General features: G+C 38.1%; 2 protein-coding genes and 1 long non-coding RNA gene across 4 annotated transcripts in view; 2 read left to right on the forward strand and 1 right to left on the reverse strand.

The window, feature by feature from the left end:
- The window catches only part of nfe2l2a (nfe2 like bZIP transcription factor 2a), an 8,371-nt gene extending 4,330 nt beyond the window's left edge, over positions 1 to 4,041 (reverse strand). Inside the window, exon 1 of one of the 2 annotated variants that reach the window (XM_008328320.3) lies at positions 3,839 to 4,041. In XM_008328320.3, coding sequence (XP_008326542.1) covers positions 3,839 to 3,865 — 27 coding nt within the window. In that variant the 5' untranslated portion in view covers positions 3,866 to 4,041. The remainder of the gene's footprint in view (positions 1 to 3,838) is intronic. The other variant, XM_008328318.3, reaches the window with a different exon arrangement.
- A 5,039-nt stretch (positions 4,042 to 9,080) lies between these two features.
- LOC112488321 (uncharacterized) lies at positions 9,081 to 10,471 on the forward strand. The gene is made up of 2 exons (XR_003052273.1): positions 9,081 to 9,396; positions 10,187 to 10,471. It is a non-coding gene; the product is annotated as an uncharacterized LOC112488321 (long non-coding RNA).
- A 1,680-nt stretch (positions 10,472 to 12,151) lies between these two features.
- Positions 12,152 to 21,618, forward strand: part of agps (alkylglycerone phosphate synthase) — a 30,458-nt gene continuing 20,991 nt past the window's right edge. The window contains exons 1-7 of the mRNA XM_008328322.3: positions 12,152 to 12,440; positions 16,386 to 16,475; positions 17,976 to 18,066; positions 18,165 to 18,285; positions 18,918 to 18,992; positions 19,818 to 19,889; positions 20,099 to 20,178. Coding sequence (XP_008326544.2) covers positions 12,172 to 12,440; positions 16,386 to 16,475; positions 17,976 to 18,066; positions 18,165 to 18,285; positions 18,918 to 18,992; positions 19,818 to 19,889; positions 20,099 to 20,178 — 798 coding nt within the window. The 5' untranslated portion in view covers positions 12,152 to 12,171. The remainder of the gene's footprint in view (positions 12,441 to 16,385; positions 16,476 to 17,975; positions 18,067 to 18,164; positions 18,286 to 18,917; positions 18,993 to 19,817; positions 19,890 to 20,098; positions 20,179 to 21,618) is intronic.

A 21,618-nucleotide genomic window follows, 5' to 3' on the forward strand; every position in this document is an offset into this window, starting at 1 on the left:
AGTTCTTAAGTGCAACAGTTGCAGAGCAGAGAATATAAAGCCCAGAGAAGAAGACGTGAGGGTATGTTGATAACAACTGGTTACTAGCTCAGCCTAGCTGGGTCTGTAGATAAGTGTGTGTTACATGAAGTACGATTTTCACACTATTTGTAGCAAAATGGTAATTTTTAAAAGTCATAGTGTATTTTTGAATTTTGTGTGGGGGTACTTGAGGGTATGTATGTGTGTATGGATCCAGTTTTTAAGCCAACAAGCTGTATATACCCACTCATCTGACCCCTGCCATAGGAAGCATTTGCTGTATCCACTAGAATCACTGCTTAATTTTTTTCCTGTGAAATACATTATGATGTTACATTATTACGTATTTATTCAAAACACAGTCTGCAGCGGAGTAAGGAGAACTGCATGCTCTATTAGCGATCAGAATGAATAAAAAAGAACACCTGCATAAAGTACCTTAACTATGTCTTAAGCTTCGATAATAAAACGCCAGCAGACATCAATGACTTTATTCAATTATAAATGTTTTTAAATGATAATATTTATCTTAGTAGTTATTAGTGGTGTTTCAGTATCATATATAATCTGATTAATGTTCTCTCTTGCGTAAGACACTGGATCTGTTGCTGTGTTCATTTACAAACTATATTTCTTTATTGGGGTCTAAGCACGAACACTACCGAGAACCTTGTTGTTTTGCTAGTCATTAGTTTTAATTTTATGGCTTGACGTTAGTAACTAGTGTACCAAAGGCCACTGTACCAAAGTTAACGTGTTTTCCCTTTTGTAAGAACCAAGACCTGCCCTTAAGGAGAATTATTTGGTAGTATAAACAAAAGCTAAGAGAATATTTTGGTATCATTTCCTCACAGACTTTCCTCCCACAAGATGAATCCAGTCTGTCTTTTCAAGAGGGAATGATTAAAGATAAACATTTTCTCCTACTCCCAAGTTATTTTACTCATTTACAAAGAAAAACCTATTTCATGAGGCTTTGTAATGTTGCATAAACCCAGAACAAAATCAGCATGTGACTTGTCTTGACTTACTTCCTTAGATTTTTGTGTAGAATCTTAGCTTTGTATTGTTTGAAGCTGGTCATGTGGTTGCAGCAAACATGACTTTAAGTGTTAAAAACTAAATAAGAAAACAAAACAGCCAGCAGAACAATAAACAAATGGAGGACTTGAAAAGCCAACCTAATCTTTAGATGGGGAAATGTAGTGATGCCCAAGCCGGAAATTAGCAAAGGCTTTAGTCGGTTGCACTTAAAATACCTGAATTTAGCTGTATTTTGTTAGCTAAAGGTGGCTTGGTTTAACACCAACTATAATTAAATCAAGGAAAATAATGCCTTAAAATGGCAGTACAGCGAGGGAATGACAAAACAAATCCATACGTATCCCAGAAAACACCATAGGACATTCAGTCTATTAGCGACAGATAACCCCAAAACTACTAAAGAAATGCCTACACTAGCCAAAAACGAAATACAGCCAGGGATTACTAAGTGTAGAAAAATTAGGCTAACAATAAAAAATGTTTAGTAAAAGATATGTTAGTCATTAGGTCACAATGCCTTTTCCCAATGTTGACAACAAAAATACAGAAAGTCATACATAGTCAAAGTCAAATATAACTAAACTAAATTAAATTTAAAAACAAAGCTAAAACTGAATGGTTTGACATTTGTTCAGAAATAGAGACAAAAGACATCATGGCTGGCTTGAATTTTAGCTAAGAGTCGAGCACAGGAGTTTTTAAACAATAACTTCAGGTATTCTAGTAAAAGAAGTTAGCCCATGTTGCTAAAGATTAGCCACAATTGTCAAGGAGAGTTGTAAAATACCAAAGAAATGTATAATCAACACGGTTAGCAGTTAGGGAAGGAATTAAACTAAGTAAGTAGAAGGTTGGGGGAAAGTTTATTTTTATAGGGTGTTGATTAAAATGATCCAAAATGTATTTTAAAAAAGTTTAATCTCTACCCTGGTGTGCTGAAGACTTTTCCAACCTATTAATAACAGCAAACCAGCAACAATACATATTTTAAGACGTTGTTGACACAGATTCGACCTCAGCAGCAAATAAGAACCCACTAACCCTCTTTGCCTCTGTGTTGCATCAGAGGCATGACCACTGAGGGATTACACGTTACTATGGCTGTCTGCTATAAATCACACTCTCCAGCAGGGAGGAGAGGACACAGCCAGACATTGTGGCTTCTTCAGGAATGAGGAAGCATCCCAAAATGTCAGTGTGGATGTATGAACACACTCCTGATGTCATCAGTGTTTTCAAACCTCAGAAACCGCTCTATTGTCTGTTTGGTCACACCTTTATAAGCTCATCAGACGAGTCATTCAAGTCCATTAAAAACAGTCTAAAAAAAGTTCTTTACGTTTGACTCTCACTCACTTTCACTGTCACTGAATAGAACGCTATACTGCTGTACAAATTAAATTCACTTCACCACTGCTTTATGGAAAACATAGAAACACATATTGTGTAAGAGTCGGTGTCTGCTGTGTACAGGATCAGGTTATCAGTACAAGTATCATCCCTGTCAGGAACTGGCAACAAAACAAGGAAACTGGAAAAAAACAACCTTGATTTCCCATACAGCTGTTAATGGGAGTCACATTAAGGAACCTTCTCTCAGTCCAGCAAATGTGTCCTCTATATCAGAAAACATGTGTTTTTGACAAAGAGCCAATTTTTATAGCTCATAGTTCGCTTTGGAGATCACAGTGGGTGATAGTGGAGTGATTCAAAGTGTGTTTGTGCTCAGTGTGGGTTGCTCATTTACTTCTGCTTTCAACTCATCTCCAGAGCCTGAACTGCTTTATTACATCTTTTCATCACAAATCATCCATCCATGACTGTGGCTGATGAAACACGGCCGCACATGTTCAACAACAGCTGTGCTGTCTCTTCTACTGACCTCTATGAGCCACCGCTAACCCTTTTCAAAATATGTGAAATTAATCATCTCTGGTTCCACTATGAATGAGTCAACAATTTTTTTAAGGATTTTGGACAAGTACCCTCCACAAAATAAACAGACAAACAGAGAGATAGTCAATTATCATTTCAAATGGTTAAAGTAATACTTTTATGCAATTTCTGTTATTTCATCTTCACAAATGTGACTTTGTCCACGTTACTGTTTTGGTTTAGAAAATGTGAAATTACTATTTGCAATGTACATACAAATAATTCAAGTAATATTAAGAACTATTAAGAACTTTTTCTTGTTAATTTTAGGCTTATCTGCCTTTTTAAAGACTTGAATAAAACCCCGGCGGTCCGAGTAATCGAATGAAAAAAGTTGGCAGTGGCAGCTCCATGACATTACCATCAGTGAGTCTGTGTAAAACATGGGTCACATGCTTGAAGGAAGGGGGGCGTTGCGGGTAGAAAAAAACGTTTTGGGTTTTTTTTCCAGACAGTAACAAAGTTGTTATAATACAGGAACACATTAACGAGATTGAAATCAGTATTTCAAGTATCTGGAAACACGGCTCTGTTATTTATATTTTTTAAATGGAAGTTTATTTCCTTGTGGGAATGAAACGTCACAGGGCGCAGGAGTGAGAGTGAGAGAGGACGATCTCATAATATCTAGACAGAACCTGCTTATTACAATGTTTTCTCTACCTTGCAGCTCTTATTCATACGTAACACAGTTTATTAAACACTATATGTGGTTTGTTATTGTGTAATAATGTTCGAATTGACAAAAAAGAACAGTTACCTGAACTGCCCTTGTCTATTACCAGATCTCAGTAAAGAAAAAGTTAGCGGCCAATGTAATCAGAAACAGTGGGTTTACCTGCATCATCGCCACTTCCGTCATCATGGATGGAATTTGGTCGTCTCCAGAGATGTTTGGATTTTTAGCACTATGGTTAATAAATGTATGTTAATCCTCAAATGGCCGAATAAAATGGCGAACAGTCCCGGGCCAAAAGAGTCCGTGTCAGGAGTAGCAGCGCTAACAGCAGAGCTGAGGAAAATATTGCTTCCTCCTTGATCTCTTGAACATCACGCAAACACAAGCCCCGCCCATCACATAGAGCTGCAGCTCGGCCACACTGCTGAACACGCCCCCTAATGGTAAAAACACGCCTTTAAAAAGGCAAAATTACTCCTCCGGGGAAGGTAAAATTTATGAAACAAGAACTTGAAAGAAAAAATAATGCTTTTTGTTACATGAGAATGTGAATAAGGCTGTGGCGTAGGCGTGTTTTATTTGCGAAGGGCGTATTTTGATGTGTGGCTGAAGCTGCAGCTACCACTATTCTCACCCACCGAACTGCAGAGCCGGGATCGTCCCCCCTACCCCGGCCTATGGGGCTGCAAGAAACACGCTTTAGAAAAAGAATACACATAAATGTTTTCTATTCACTGGAATCAGAGAAAGGAATGTTTTTTGTGCAAGGTACCCTCACCAGCCAGAAACCATTTTCCTTTATTTCTTTACCTTATTCAAAAAATGCAGCAGACAACGTGCTGAAGCATCAATACTGGCTGAAAATAGAAAGACTGTATTACTCCAGTGCCAGCTTGTCTTCACTGGATCCATGTAAAATTCTCCAAACTTTAAAGCACTTAAGGTAGACTCATAGTACTCAGCAGCACCTAGTGGTAAAATACCATGTGAATATTCCCTATCTCTCCCAGCTGGCAAAAAACAGTAGTAAATATTAGTGATCCAAAGTAACATTTTTGTGAAAAATATGCAGATAATGAAAGTGAAGTTTTCTTTTCGATAATGGCTACTATGTAATCTATAATTTTACCTAAATTTAAGCACATACAGCTCAAAATGGCAGGGTGTTATCAGCTCTAAATATTTGGTAATACTCCATTGTTTCCAGAGTATAATTACAGTTTAAGGTTTTGGTTACCAGGCTACATTCCTACTGAATCAGCTACCACCATTACTTTAAAGTTACTTCAGTAAGTAAAGTAAATGTTATAGAGTAAAAGGAGTAGTTCAAATCAACCATGACCCCAGTGGAGCATGGGGACCACATTAACCCTGTAAAGATTATTGCAATATTAAATTTGTGTAATTGATTATTGCACTCTTGCACTTCTGGAGCAAATCCAGATCTGATGCTGTTGTCATTATCAATACATGCTTTTAGCAAAATTGGCATCAGGTCAGTTTGTGTGGTGTTTGCCTTTTCTCCTGGTCTACGCTGGGTTTGAGCCTGTCCAAAAACATGTAGAATTTGGTTTACTGGACACTCTGGACCAGTCAGATTTCCCTGTCTCTGCATATGGCCCTGTGATGGACCAATGAAAAGTCCAATGTGTACCCATCAGCCCTCCTGCCATGATTGTTCTGATTGGCTGAAAAGAATAAACAGGTCATTATAGACATTTGACATTTTGTCATTCCAAAGTACTCATACTACATTGTGTATCAGTGTATTGCTAGCGTTGGATGGTCAGTGGGTGGCGGTGGATCTGAGGGAAGAGCAGTTTTCTGATAGCCAGTGAAATCTGTTTTTTATCAAAGTCTTGTGTTTTTTTTTTGTTACTAGCTAGCTGCTATATAATTATAAATAAAGCAGGTGGACAGTAACAAGAAAATGTTAAAATTGTCCCTGAAATAATGTACATTATTTTAAGTCAAATTTAAAACCAAATTTGATTTATTTTAAAACTCTAAATTTATATTTAAATGTAATTTGTATTTAACATTTTAATTTAACTTTGTGTTGATAAATAAAGATGCACAACTGCTGTATGTAAAACTGCTTTACAGTTGTATCAATCACATTTTTAAAAGAATATTTCAGTTGCTGAATCTGTCAAGGTTCTAAACAACGTATACTTTAGTTGACTGCCATCTCTGTAATGTTACATGTCACAAATTTTTGCATAAAGTTTAATTTAAGTATTTTGTCTTTTCAAATATCGTATTTATTTTCCACACTTAATGCAATGTATGTTTATTTAGTCTTTTGACTTATAAAATTCTTCATCAGTGATCTCGACTGAAGAAACTCTAAAGAAACGATGTTTTACACTGTAGGAAGACTAAGTCTTGCCCTAGTCAGAGTTTACAAGCATGCGCAGGGGTTCCATGAACTCACGCCCCAGTATGTGGTTGGTTTAGTGCACAGCGCTCCCTGCTGGTAGCCACGGCTGCTGTGAATCTGGAGGCCCCTGGGGCCCTAAAGCCACTGATTCCTGGAGGTGTGTGAGTCCAGATAAAAGCACGTATGAAAGTGGCCATATACGCATATATATGTATATGTATGTATATATGTATGTATATAGATTTTTTTTTTTTTCAAAATGGTTCATTTATGAGTGCCAGAAAATCTGGTCAAATTTACATAACACAGATCAATGCTTGACAAAAATATGACGATTAAAACTGTCAAAGCATGTTTACATGTTTACATGTTTAAGTTCTTGACTCTTGACTCTTGAAATTGAGATCGTTGGTTTGGAATTTCTTGGCTTACACTTGTGTAATGAGAGTCTGAAATTGTGGCACTATTTGTACCCTCAGTACACTATGTGTGTAAGCCACGAAACGTATTTTAGGAATAAGGTGTTTTTTGAGGAACTTTCTGTTTTAGATGTAAATAAAAACTGTGACAAAGAACAATGCACAGTTAGGTTTGAATAATTCATAAAATATATGCATTTTAACATAAACTCTGTTTAACCAGACTGGTACAATAGCAGGTACAATTTAGTGTTTACATATGTACACAGTTCAAAGAAAATGTTAAATTCTTTGACCAAGTCAAGGTTTTCTTCTCTTTAACAGAGATAATATGAAGATTAGGACAAATATTTTTGCAGTTATCTCTGAATGTTCAATGTATGGGTTGGAACGGGTGCTTTGGTTTTTCAGTATATACAAAAAAGCTCATCATTTGATTGAGCTATATTTTAATATAACCTTGTCTTGGACCGCATGGTCTTTTATTATTTTTTACCAAAATATATATATGAAGTATAACGCAAAAATATAAAATTCTTCTTGTCCAGGTTCCTTGCATCTTTGCTCCCCCAAAGCACATTGACACCAATGAAATAGTTCACCTGTGTTTTATTAAACCTAGAAATACCTACCACCAGTCAATTATACTTAAAAAACAACAGTTGTAGGCTTTTGAAATGTTTAGCCAGGTTAGAATAATTCTTTTATAACAACAGGTTTTCGTTCCTACAGCCTAGACATACTGTAGACATATCTAATATTTCTGTGACATACATATCTGACTGAACTTCCTCCTGCTCCTCCATAGTGTGGCTGGTTTCCATGCAGCATTCCAGACCAGTTTCCTTCTAGTCTTTTCATAACTTTAGCAGCAGTGTCAAGTTTTCAATAATGTGACTGTTGCATTTCTGATGTCTGTGTGGACTGAGGTCTTGGCATTTGTTTGACAGAACTTTCCAAAACCACTGAACTTTATTTACCTTTATCAGAATAATGGAATTATATGGTAGTTGTTTGCTAATAATAGTTCCACGTTTTAATATGTTTGGCCACACCCAAATTCACAAAAGTCAGTGTTGCAGCATTGTTTTATCACATTACAAAACTGAACGAATACTGGCTGGACTCTCAACAGTTGATCTTGACTATCAGCTTAATGTTTTTACTGATAACAAGCAATAATGTTTTGATACAAAAGCCTCATTTCAGAAAGAGTTGGAGCCCTTTTTCAAACCCTGACCGAGAACTTCAGTTGGTTAGCAAAGTCTTACATTTTAGTATGTTTTTAATGACAAACGGTCCTTTTTGTCTCACGTATATAAACTTTAAAAATGGTACCAAAACACAATTTGTCTAAAGTATAAAGGTAGAAACTGCTGCTAAATGTGTGGGGTTTTTCTTAGTACACGAGACAAAAGGAAAGCTGGAGTATACTTTTTGTGCAGACATGCAACCAGTATATATGATGGGGGAGGGTGTAGCTATGCCATGTAGATTTCATATTTATGAAGCTTTATTTTAGACTTTAGTGAAACATGTGCTTCTGTCAATTTGGTGGTCCTTGTTTTCTCTAAAGGAACAATTCTTATCTTGTTATAATATGGAAACAGGGCCTTTACAGACCTACTGTAAAGTATCTGGGGTTTAATGGTCAGACTGCTTATTAGATCTGTCCTATATTGGAAATGCCTGTCACTTCAGAGAACAATCAGATGAAAGTTAAAGAATCTCTGAAAAGTCTTCAAATCTATAGATTTATTCACAATTTACACAATGAACGAAAAACAAAGTTAGCACCCTTGACTCTGTCACAACTTTTATTGTACTGTTTCAGGCTTTCTGAATTAGTTTGTGTTTAACACATCATTGTCTCACTATTGCAAAAACAAACAAACACAAAAAGCTTCAATTGTGTTACAAAATGCCCAACTGCAGTTTTTATTCTACATTTGAAAAGTGGAGCTTTTTAGGAAATTGGGTCCGTAATAGTTAACTCTGGAGTAGTCATAAAATACGTGAAGACAGTTAAAACGTGGCTCCAGTGATCCCAGGAAGTTGAAATGTGGATTTAAACGAAGTCTTATCCTTTGTTGGACTTTTCTCTTTTTTTAAGAATAATGTGGACAGAGTTCTGTAGCTAAAAGTGTCGGGATAGTAATGGTCAGAATAAGAGAGCGCCATTCTAACACGTATGTGCAAAGAAGCTCACACTAAAGTGCAGCTCACTGTGCCTCTGCGTGAAATTACACTAAAAAAAGCCTCCAGCACCACCACCACCACCACCAGCACCACCACAGACACCCTCCCCCCCCCACCCCCCCCCCCCCCCACCAGCACCCCCACAGACACCCTCCCCCCCCCACCCCCCCCCCCCCCCACCCCCCCCCCCCCCCCACCCCCCCCAGCACCACCACAGACACCCTCCCCCCCCCACCCCCCCCAGCACCACCACAGACACCCTCCCCCCCCCACCCCCCCCCCCCCCCACCCCCCCCCCCCCCCCCACCAGCACCACCACAGACACCCTCCCCCCCCCACCCCCCCCCCCCCCCACCCCCCCCAGCACCACCACAGCAGACACCCTCCCCCCGTCATGCGCGCTCACGAAGACGCGTTCACGTTTGGCAGCTCCACGTCGACATTCTTCCAGCTGCATATAGTGAAGTGCAACAGAACTGAGGGAAGAAAAAGGTAGGCAAGCAGCTACCTTACGACCAGAGCGCTGCAAGACGGACATGGACCGCGGTCAGAGCACACACACGGGCGTCTGCAGAGGCAAACCATCCGGGGATCAGCAGAGTCAGCAGAGGCTCGCTTTCTGCGTTTGCATTTCATGATCCAGACGTGTTGGGGCCCCCTCGTTGCTGGATTGCAGCTGCTTGGTTCCTCTTGCCGTCGTTGCTACCTTACACCAGGTACAGTATGATTTTCACAACTTACTTTTTACCCCCCCCGCCCCCCCTCCATCCCACTATCAGGACTCTGCCGGTGTAGGGGATTGGATTGAGCGATGAAACAGTTTGTTTTAATTTAAAACACTTTAATTTAAAGTGTTTTTGCAGCCGAGAAAGTTGCTGCTTGTGAAAGTGCAAGTGACCTATAACTAACTGCCTTCCAACTGACAGAACAAACTCCTGTGGCCTATTTGCATCTCTGTCCATCTGTATTGTATGATATCACTCCATTCTTTCACTGCAGGACCTGTGTTCACTTCACAGAGTTGACAAACTCAACAGGTACAGTCAATGACACACTTGCTTCAAAAGTGAAATAACCTCACCAAAGTGAGATCAAGCAAAGTGAAAACATTAGTCATGTCAGCTATTAACCAGAGCCTGGATAATGTGTTAACATTGCAGCCAACCAGATGGTCATGCTGACGGGTGAGTAAATATTTTTTAGAATTAATCCTGTAATGAGTTGCTACAGGATCAAAGTTTTGCACATGACCAAGTGGATTCTAACCAGTAAATAATTTCTTTACAGAGGTGACCGTGTGTGAAAAGACTCCATATGCTCTGAAGTACCTGAGCGAGTCTTTCTGTAGGCCCACTTACTTAGGACTCAAACTGGTTTTACTCTAAAGGATGGTTTTGCATTTGAAAATTCATTAACTATTTTTTTTTCTGTTGAAGTTAAAACCATTAAAGAGTTAATCCAAAATGGCTGTCTTTTTTTTTTTTTCTCGTCTTGTTTGTGCTCTAGGCTACGGCAGTTTAAAGGAGCACCCGGTCGAGAGGAGGATAAGTCTCTGCACAAGGACAAACCTATGAGGTGGCACTGTGGCTTTCCAAATAAAGTTCTGTGATACACTAAGACTCTGAAGTGCTTGCAGTCAGTGCATTACAGAACTTTGTTTTGGGAGTTTATTGCTTTAACCTGTCAGATATCGACCCTCATGCGTCTGGAGATTTACAGCTTACAAGATGAGGTGGAGTTTCTGTGGACAAACGGCTCATTTCAAATAAAGTTTCTGTGTTTCAAACCCTTTTCTGAGTGTCTGAGTGTCATTGCATTTGATTTGATTGATCATTTCTACTCTACTTTTTGACCTTTCTCTTGTTCAGTGTTAAATCTTTACTTAATGACTGTTGCTGTGTGCCATATGGAAACAGCAGTGGCGCCGGTCAGGTGACTGGGTGGAGATAAATCAGAAAGGTAAACAGTTTTTTTAATGACATGTTATAGTGTTTTTCAAATTAATGCAGTCAATTTCATTAATAAATAGTTAATGTTATGTCTTAGATTTGACAGCAAGTTACAATTAAAAGTGTACTGATCTCCATTTACAGACAGGAATAAAGATCAATTCTTTTTTTTTCTTTTTTTTACCTTTTTTTCCCCAAACATAATCAATACCAGGACTGCCAGTTGGTATTATTTTATTAAAGCAATGACAATGACAATGAATATGTCCTCAAAATTGACTGTAAAATTGTTTATTTGCTGTATGATTAACAAGGGGATAGAAACATACTGCAGTGTTCTATTTCTTTATAAATTTTCCAATCACTGTCTTTGGCTTCACATCTGATGTGGTTTTCTCCCAATGTGAACACACAAAGTATTAATTTTTCAAAGATATAAAAGACAAACCAACAAATTGAAAACATATTAGTCCACAGAGTTATCAAAGAGGTCATAAGTTTTTTATTATCCAAAACACATCATTTTCTGGCAGGAGTTCTAACTTCTACTTTCAACTAAAAGTAATTAATCTGGACTGAAGGTCATCTTTTCACTGACTGAATTTTTGTAGATGCATGACGACCTACTGCTTGAGCACCTTTTTGTTTAATTTTTACAGGTCATTGACAGTTTTTTTTTTTTTTTTTTACATATCGGACAGTTTCATTCTTGCAAACGTTAAAACAACTGCATGGCAAATGGGTATCCTACCACAATACAGAGCTCAATTTTACAGCATTACAGGGTATTGAAGCCACACCTGAGCCACCGGCTGTTACAGAATTAAAGGCCAAAACTTATTACTACCTTACTACTTATTACTATGAATGCTGAATGAATGACTCAGTGCTCTTTGATTTAGGGAGATATACACTTTCAACAGCTGTTACAGCTGTCACAACTGTGACAAAAGAATATTACAATTCAGTTTAATTAAAACATTGTGCGTCCCATTCCCAGATTTTAAGCTTATATTTGTTAGGTATCCACTAGAAATGGAAGTAAATGTTATATTTGCTATTTCTCAGCCTGTTGAAGCTCAGAGCCAAACCTATTTAAAATGATGGTTGCTTGTCTTATTAACTGCAGTAGAGAGTTGCTTTTATTTCCGTTTTTATGGAATTTAATTGTCAGAAATATGTATTTTGCTGTAGTCTGGTTATTTAATTTGAAATAATGTGATGTTTTTCAGTTTTTGCCTATTGTTTTAAGGCTTTCTACTTTGTTGGCTACTTTAAACAGTAGTGATATTACTCATGCTTTTCAATTCAATTTATGGCCCACCAATTCTCCCTAGAATTGACTTCTGGGTTATGAGCCACTGTTTGAGAACCACTGCCTATGATTATATTTTTAACATAAATTGCATTATCAGAAACGTGTCATGTAACAATTAGTATCCAAACGTGATATTTTAATGCAGTTTTCAGACATAAACCACTTTTTCCCTGTTTAAGCGGTGGTGGATATTTCCGACGGTATGTGAACGCAGGCCACTTTCCATGCGCCGTTTACCTCTGACCCCTGTGACAGCCTCTCATAGATCGGCTCCCTCCATTCACAAACACGGAAGCAGCATGGCGTCCAACATCAGCGGCAGCAGCAGCAGCTCTGACAGACAGCGGGTTGCACAGCACAGACTGAGGGTCATCGCCGGGCATTTACAGAGATCGGCGGAGAGTGACTCGGTCATCCAAGCAGCGGAGTGCAAAGCCTCGGTGAGCGAATCGGTTGCAGCGGACAGTGAGACGAGGACGGTGCCCCGGAGGAGGTACGAGGCTCTGAGATGGAGCCATAGTGCTCATGTTATTCCCATTTGACTTTTGAATTTGTTCTGTTTGGACTGTTAAATAAACAAAAATGCCATGTTAGCTCACATCGTGTCAGCCTGTTTCTCTTTTTAATATGTAACTTAAATAACGAAAGAGAAGCGAGGGACACGGGCTGTGTTAGCCGGTTAGCTAACAAACAGAGCCGCCATTCATATGCTACAGAGTGGGTGCGGCTAGGTACACTTCACTGTGACATCTCTGTGGTTGACTTTATTAAAGTTCAACCAACGAAAGCCTATTTATACATAGTTTACACCATATAAATTGGTTTATTTGTCATGTGGTTTGGTCAAGTGTCAATGACGATATTAAAACTCGGAAGAAGGAGAGGCACTGATAACCTTAGCATTTCAACACAATAAAAGGCGACATTTCAACATTTATTACGCATTAGTTTATATACTGTAGATGTTTATAACATATGTACCTTAATTCAATACTGATATGATTTCATAAAGTCGGTAACATAAACATTACTATGTCAAATTCCCCTTAATGTAAGTCATTGATAATGCCACCCCACAACTGGCATGTAAAAACTGTAAAAAAAAAAAAGTTTTTTTTTTTTTTTAAATTCAGCCAAGGGGTAATATCCTAATTGGAGAATTTAGTAATGTTCTGGTAGATTTTACACGCTCTGTGTAATATATGAAACGCAAATAGCTGCATGCTTTAACTCACAGTTCATTATCCTCTTTTGACTTAGACACACCTTTAGGGTCTCTTACCTCTTTTGACTTAGACACACCTTTAGGTTAAACAATGTGCACATTAGTTGTCAAATACTGACAGTGTACTGTATACATAGTGTTTTCTTTTATGTTTTATTTGAAGTTCTGCAGTTTGGAAGAGTATCATGTTACTCCCTGACCTTCTATTCACAGAGACTTTTAAACAGTGCTATTCTGATATGGTGAGAAAATGGTTTGGGGCAACAAAAAAACAAAAACAAACCTGAGTTACTGATTTTGAGCAGTAAGCTGCATTTTCAGAAAAAAAATTAACATCCCAGTAGCTCTACGTTGCTAAATATAAACTTAAAGTCCATGATTATTAAAGATCTAACAAATTGTCAGCGCTATTCCAAACTCAGTTAAGATCAGTTAATCAATTTAACTATAGGTGATTATTAGTAACAGTACTAATTAAAATACTTCAGAAATATCGGTGATGCAGTCATGTTATTCTTCCCCAACACTCTGATGGTACATCTTAAAACCCTGTCATAGTAACATCTTTGTCCTAGAAAATGTTACAATAAATGGTAGATAATTAACAAGTAAGGGTGTTGGTAGTGGTGTATGCATGTTCACAGGAAACAGCAAAGTTTCTACTGTGTTACATCTGCTCTGCACTGGTGTCACAACAGGGCAACTTCATGTTCATTTCCATTTCTAGACATCTTGTGATTGGCCAACCAAGCTTTAACCAAGTCTATATAATATATTTAATTATGTTGACATATCTGTCTCAGTCTTTAGTGCTCTCCATTTGAGAACAGTGTTATTAGCTGTGGATAAAATGTAATTATTTAAAAAAATAATTTACTTAGGACTTCAATGTAATGGAAGAACTTTATTTATAATGCTCTTCTGAACATACCGGAAGCATTCAAGTTTTAATGAAAGGCTGTCATCATTTGGGGTTGATTAAGGCATGTTTAGAAATAACCCTAGTTCAGTATTCTGTTGTGGCTCTCTCAGGATTTCCCAGCATTATACTCTCACCTATGGTTTTGTGCTCCGTGTTCTTTGAGTTGTCATCTTCTCCCTTTCAGGTTCTTGATCTCCAAACCTACAGTCTTCTCCTGTATAACACTCTGCTAAATGTCTTTTTTTTCTTCCAAGTCTTGAAATATCCACTGTCACATAATTCATATAAAATTATAATTCAACAGTTAATTTGATTAGTTGATTAGAAATGATAGAACAGGTGAAAAAAAGGGTTTTTGATCTGTACAGTACCTAACTGAGTACTGTGCAATCTGTACTAAGACACTTTAGACATGCTGGAAATAAATGTTTTGATCGGAATAGATTCATGGAGTGGCACTATTGTTTTTTTTAATTAGAATATCTGCAAGGGCCAGGAATTATCGCACTGTCACAGTGGCCAGTTCTTACTGACCTTGCCACCCACTTGCCCCATTTATTGATTCATTTTAAGTCAGTATGTTCCCCACCTACGACAACACATCAGTGAAGGTGAGGATTCATTAAAATATCACTGCGTTAGTCACTTCCATTTCTTTTGTTACGCCGGATTTATGGGAAGCTCAATTTGGACAGGTATTAATCTTAATTATGGCTTTTACTCTACCATGTTAGCATCTTATCCCAAGCGGGTTGTGAGTAATGATTGCTCTGAGTGGTGGTGGTGTCGCAGAGAGACGCAGCTAAAGATACACCCATAGGACGTGTATGAGATGGACACATTGACCCAGCTGTCACATTGCAAACTGGCATCAAAAATCCTGAATAAAAATACTGGATTTACTGCTTCTGGTAGTGATTCAGTACATGTATATATATATATATGAATATATATATATTCATGGGTAAACACAGTTGTTTACTGGCTTCAACTTCATAAAAATAAACACATAAATCAATTTTACATTTAGATAAAAATAGATAAAAGTGAATTTGTATTGTTTAAATGCAATGTTAACTTTGCCCTACAAAACACAACAGAAATAGAAAAAATGTCGTCACATGAGTCTATTATTCAACTTTTGGGAAAACCTACATAAGAGAAGTGGTTTCCAAATTCTGCTGTTTGAAAGAGCAGTCAAAATTAATCATTGAAGAAAAACAAAGGTTTTCAGAAAGAGATTCTTTGCATTTCATTGACCAACTAGATGTGTCTTCATATCAAAACACTGAATGAAAGTAAAGATAGTTTTACCACCCTTTCTGAAAAAACTGAAACAAGACTCATTTTCTTACTTATACATGCAGCATGGACTCTATAGAATCATCTTTGGCTGTGCATATGCATGTTAACGTGGAGTGTTAATTATCAGTCATATCAGTTACAGTAGGATTTGTTTAACAAATTCCACATCTACCAGATGTTTAGTGAGTTTAGCTGTTAAGCAGCAGCACTATTTTTAGCTACTAGCTGTATTTAGGCATTGTAGCATTTGACAGCAAATACCTACCTGCCTGTGTGCTGTTTAAGTGGATTCCTATGCCAAATGATTAGCAGAAGCTTCATGGACTACAGCAAATGGTGACCTGGTCCCTAAACACTGAGCAGCATTCAAAGTAGCCGTGGATGTGAGTTCCTGTCTGCCAGGTGTCATAAATGTGAAATATTTTAGTGTGTTAAATGGGCAAACGGCGAGCTGCACAGGGAGACTCTGTAGCCTCCTCTGTTGATTGATATGCCGTTTGAATGTGTCCCTTCTGCTTCTCCATTACTGTGTCAACAAGCTGTTTGTTTGTGAGGCTGTCTGCAGATTGTTGTGTGGTCATAGACACCCAGGGTATATTTGTTAGGTGTGTCTCTTACTGCAGCCTTCCCCCAGTGTTAATTTGCTAACTGATAGCCAGCCCCACCCAGGCTGAAATGAAAAGGTTATGAATGAAATGAGGAATGTTAGTCATTTTCTTTCTCTGCATTAATGCCATTGGTGGGGTTGTTCCATTATGAACAAAAGCTATCACATTACCAGGAAGTTCTCTCCTTTTTTTATCATGGTGGGAATTGTGTGTGCCAACCCATAACAGCCCTAGAGGGATATGGTGCAGAATTTACAGTTCGGCAGCTCACCTAAAGTAATATTAACCTAGACATGTCTTTATACCAGAACCTTTTATTGTATTTCATTTTTCCCCTGTGTTTTAACTTAGCCTCTGCCTTGCTTTTCCCTTCCACAGACAGGAAATCATGAAATGGAACGGCTGGGGATATAGCGATTCAAGATTTCTCTTTAATAAGAAAGGCCAAGCGGAATTTACTGGCAAAAGGTAAGGTTGTGATGTTATTGCCCTATCTAATATGAGGTTTTTGTTTCTTTCGTGGTTTTTTAAAACAATTAAAAATCATCTAATTATCTATTTAGGTTTTTGCATTTTTCCTTCTTGACCTCAGTCAAGAAGGAATATTTTGACAGTCCTGAGCTGTGAGCCTCAGCCTTTGAGATGAGCTTTTCTCTCCTCCTTCCTCTGCTCACATGAGTGGGGTGCTACTGCCACCCAGTGGTTGGCATTTGAGTTGCTAATTGTCATCTGAGAAGGTCACTGTTTCTGGATTTCCAGCCTTTTCCAAACTGTTCTGTTGCTCATTAACAGGAAACGCAGCTCAAATATGGAACATATGTTTGTAATTATTGTCGTGTCTCTGGGGAGTTTTTGGGTAAACACAGTTGTTTACTGGCTGTTTGAGAGAGAAAAAATTACACTGAGTGCTTTGCTTTTTGCTGGAGCAATACCAGTTATATAGAGTATTTTCACTGATCACTTGCTTGATTTAAATGATGAGAACAGAAGCAGAGATGGGGCCCAGCAGTTTGAGCCTGATGTACAACACTAGAACAGGAAGGCTTTCCTTTTCAGTTGTGAACCCTAAATCATTGCACATGGTGCATGGGATGTAGTTTAACTAATGAATTTGGCTGAACAGGATGTTGTGTTAATCTTTCTTCCTGTTCAAGCAGTTGCCACACACTGCTCTCCTCCCCTTTTGAAGTGGTGTACAGTAATGCTGGAACACAGTGGAGTGAATTTCAAAAGTGGTGCTCTTCTCCTCCTTCCTCACTTTGAAAGAAGCTTTTTCATTCCAGTGTGTTTCTTGGTCTTTAGGACAAAGCCACACCACAGTTCCCTGATAGGCTGGTCCAGTCTGTGCCAGTAGCTCAATTATGCAGGGGGTGGCGAGGAGAAGAGCCACACAGAGAGCTTTAACTATACTGCACTGAAAATGCACACATTTTGTTTTTAACCTTTTCCTGTAAATAACCAGTCAATTATTACATGTTTATAGGGTTTGTAACTTGTTCTGGCTGTCATTAATACATCTCTCTGTTTAATAGTAGAGTGTGCAGAAACTTTAGATTGGTGATAGTAAATAGAGCATTTAACTCCTCCTATTTTCCCTGCAGGGGGTGCAATAAACACAACTCAAATGAAGTCAACTGCTATGAAAATAAATCCTGTTACTTAGTCCAAATGTTTTATACATTTAGCTTTAAAACAACACATTTTCTACTAGAAATACGCAATGCAACTCAGGATGGATGTCTCCAGTGGTTACACAACTCTGCATGTGCTGTACATTTACAGTAGAACGTTTAATGACCAGCAACTATGCCTCTGACTCTAACATGATTATCAAACTTTAATTACATCATATTTTTGAAATAAACCTTGCATTCCATAACACAAAACAGATTTTCTATAGAGATTGTAACCTCTATGCTGCAATTGTGCAAAACACACTTACTTACTCAGTAACTTGTTACTTCATAGATATCGACTGAGCGGTTTGATCATCCCTGGTCTCAAGGATTGGTTTGAAGGCACATTTGGAGCAAATCTGCAGCACAAATCACCGGCAACAGTGAGTTGAATTTAATGCTTTACTGTTGTGTCTTTAGCGAATTATAAAATATGCTGTTAGCAACTGGTTCAGCAACCATAGATTTTGCTTTGTTTCAGCCCATCCTGAACAGCAACGCCACACATCCTCCCAATCTCAACAAGGCCTTCGTTGAGGAGCTGAAATCCACAGGTGTTCCTTTCTCTCATGACACAGAGGACCGAGTGTTTCGTGCCCATGGTAGGTCACACATCTGTCCTGTCACCCACAATTACAAACGGTCATTAGTTTTATCCTCACTCATGTAGGGCGTTAGTGACTCCCTCTAACACATTCCGAGTAATTGGTAGTTTTACACATTACTGCATTAATAGACATTGAAATATAGTGTACATTTACCAAGCAATGTAAGAAGTTAACTCGACGTGTATGCTTTGTGAGACAAGTATGCTGACGTAAAGGCATTTTGTATTTGTATCAAGTCATAGGTTCAGAGAAAATAAGTGTGTTCAAAATTTTATGAGATTTTCAAATTTAATGAATAGTCTGTGTAGTGCTGTATATGACAGTGACGTTTCAACTAAAAAGTAATTGGAATAAATGCAAAATATTTTGCACTCCACATTTTCTATGTATTTATAAAAGTAATAGAGTAATTAAAATATAGCGTTGTGCTTAAATTTTTAATACCAAATAATAAGTAAGTTATTATTATCAACTGTGTAACGGTGCCAGTGACTTCCTGAATAACTTACCCAACACTAAGAATAGGTAATTTACATCCTGTGTTGTGATAATTTAATATTAGTTCTATTAAGTTCTAAATAAAGAGCTCCTATTTTAACCCATTCCTGTCTTGTTTTATTATTTAGGACACTGTTTACATGAGATCTTTGCCCTCAGAGAAGGAAAAGTTGGTCGTGTTCCAGACATGGTTGTCTGGCCAAGTAAGTTTGAAACCTGTGCTATTTATTTACTCATTCTTTTTTCTGATTCACCTCCTGATTTAGAGATTTACAAGGTTAATCTCTGCAGAGAAAGACGTATTAATATGTATGAGTGGAAGCTTAATAAGAAGTGTCAGGGGGAGGGTGGTTGTCACCCAATACTCCACACATTCTGGTCCTTTCACAGCCCACACCCCTGAATTATGATTCTGGGATTGGTTTTCACTTGTTATGGCTCTATTTTATCATGCAAATTAACTTAGACTGGTGGCTGAGATTTGATTAGCCGTCGCCCAAATGAGCAGCAAATCATCAGGCAACTATAGGCTCAGAGTCATCTGCAGGGCCGCAATGTGTTGAATTTTTTTTTTTTTTTTTTGGCTTTTCTGTGCTTGCACAAGCAGTACACTCTAAACTTATTATCCACATCATTTAGATTTTGATCTGTGTTAGTATCCCAATAGGCCTCTGTGTTGTAGTTGCAGGTTTAGCATTTTGGACTTTATTTTTCAACTGTAATCCCTGACGTTCAATTAGAGATGACCAGAACTGTCTCTGATTAAAAATTAAAATTTAATAGAACCCAGGCCTTTGTTACTATCTCCAAAAGACGTTGTGTGTCTTTGCTTAAAGGCAGCCCTGAGCAAATCAGAGCAAACAGACACACTCAAACAGCCTGAGTCTTAGGAGTTTATTTATTGTTTCCTTTTTTCCCCCACATTACAAATAAACTTATAATTACTAAGAAACAAAAAAAGACAAAATATATAATTCTTTGTTCTATAATAGTTCTACTTAATACCCTGTTTTACTGTGTCTTTGCAGACTGTCATAATGACGTAGTAAAGATTGTGGAACTGGCAACCAAACATGATGTTTGTTTGATACCATATGGAGGTGAGTCTGAATATTTTAAATTTTAATTGCTGCCATAACCTTTTTTCTGCCATATAGGAAGTTGAATAATTATTTAGTGCACATTTACTAGTAAAACGTGAGCTGTATTTTAGGGAAAATAAATAAACACACTGAAAAGAGAAAAACACTAAGAAAAAGTAAAAAAACAACAAAAAACCTTATCTTCTGTCTTATTTTTTCTCTCCAAGGAGGAACTAGTGTCTCCAGTGCTCTAGAGTGCCCCCCTGAGGAAACACGCAGCATTGTTTCTCTGGACACCTCACAGATGGTATAAAAACTGTCCTTCTATCTGGACACAGAAAAGCATACTAGATCATCGTGAAGTCCTCACTGTTAAAGCCCAAGTTCATACCCAAGTCCACAAAGAAAGTTCTAGTAAGTTTTGGGCTTCTGTGGTTTGAGTTACGGTCTGACTCAAACCACAGAAGCCCAAAACTGAGATGTACACAGGACCTGTAACCACCTAACAATAAATTTGATTTGTAAGCTATACAATCATGTACCTTATGTGAAATGTACTACACAATTAAGTATTTTACCATCACAATCATTCAATTTATAATCAGTATTTAGGCTGTGTTTATAGCACCACCTGTAGGAGAGATAGGACATCAGTTTACTCTTACTCACAAAACCCAGCAAATTACTTTACTTGATGATTGGTTTCTTAAACGATGGTGTATGCAACATTAGTGGCACTAAGGCTCCCTCATGTGGTCTGCAAGGGATTTTTGTTAAACTACTCAAGCAAAACAATGGAGGTACACAAAGTGAGGTTACTAGTTGAAGCATGCACCAGTTTGTGTTTGTATGTGTATGATGTCAGAATAGAATTGAAGTACATGTAGAAGTGCTACTTCATTGTACAGTGTGTCACTGGCTGACAACCTGCTGGTAATCCCATTGATAATAAATTCTCTTCTTCGTATACTGTGCTTAGGGAGCAGTGTTTTGGCTCTCCTGAAAATTTCATCGACAGCCATCAATCTCACTAAGTCGATCCCAGGAGTGTGTAGATAAAGCAGTTTCAGTGGTTCTAATATAAAATGCTGATTGTTAGCAGTACAACACAGCCCTTTGATGTGGTTGCACATAGAAGTGATATATAAGCTGTCCGGTAGCTGCTGGCCTGCCACTAGTGACCAGTGTTCTATGTCAGAGGTCAGAGGTTAGGTGGCTCCAATGCGAGCACTTGAAAAGACCGGCAAGGTTTGAGCGTGAAGTTTATTACCTCTGGAAAAAAATTGATGGCAGTGTAAAACGACCTCCTGCAGGTACGGGCAGGCCCGGTGCCCAGCCACCCAAATAAGTGACATATATAGAATTCAATGTTACATTGAGTTTTAACCTTGAGGAAACTGACTCTTTTCTGTCCCTCAGCCCCTCCGCACACATTTATCCTCAGACTTGTGACCGTCGGACTAGGACGCACTGGCTTGAAACTTTTAGTATTGTAAGCAAACTGCCAAGTGGCTGTCTCCACGGACTGCTGATGAGGGCAGTGTTTATGCCTGAGATATTTTGAGTCAACATAACAGATGTAGGCAGGTTTAGAGTTCAAATGACTGGCATGGTGATGTACAACAGGTTTACAAGCATCCTGTGACCTACATCAAACAAATTGTTTGTTTCCTGTCAACAAGCACCACAAGAATTTTTTAGTCTGTAAGTAGGAAAATTACATCTGCATTGTATTCATTTCCAATCA

Source organism: Cynoglossus semilaevis, chromosome 16 (assembly GCF_000523025.1).
Source record: "Cynoglossus semilaevis isolate Cse_v1.0 chromosome 16, Cse_v1.0, whole genome shotgun sequence".
Lineage (NCBI taxonomy): Eukaryota > Metazoa > Chordata > Actinopteri > Pleuronectiformes > Cynoglossidae > Cynoglossus > Cynoglossus semilaevis.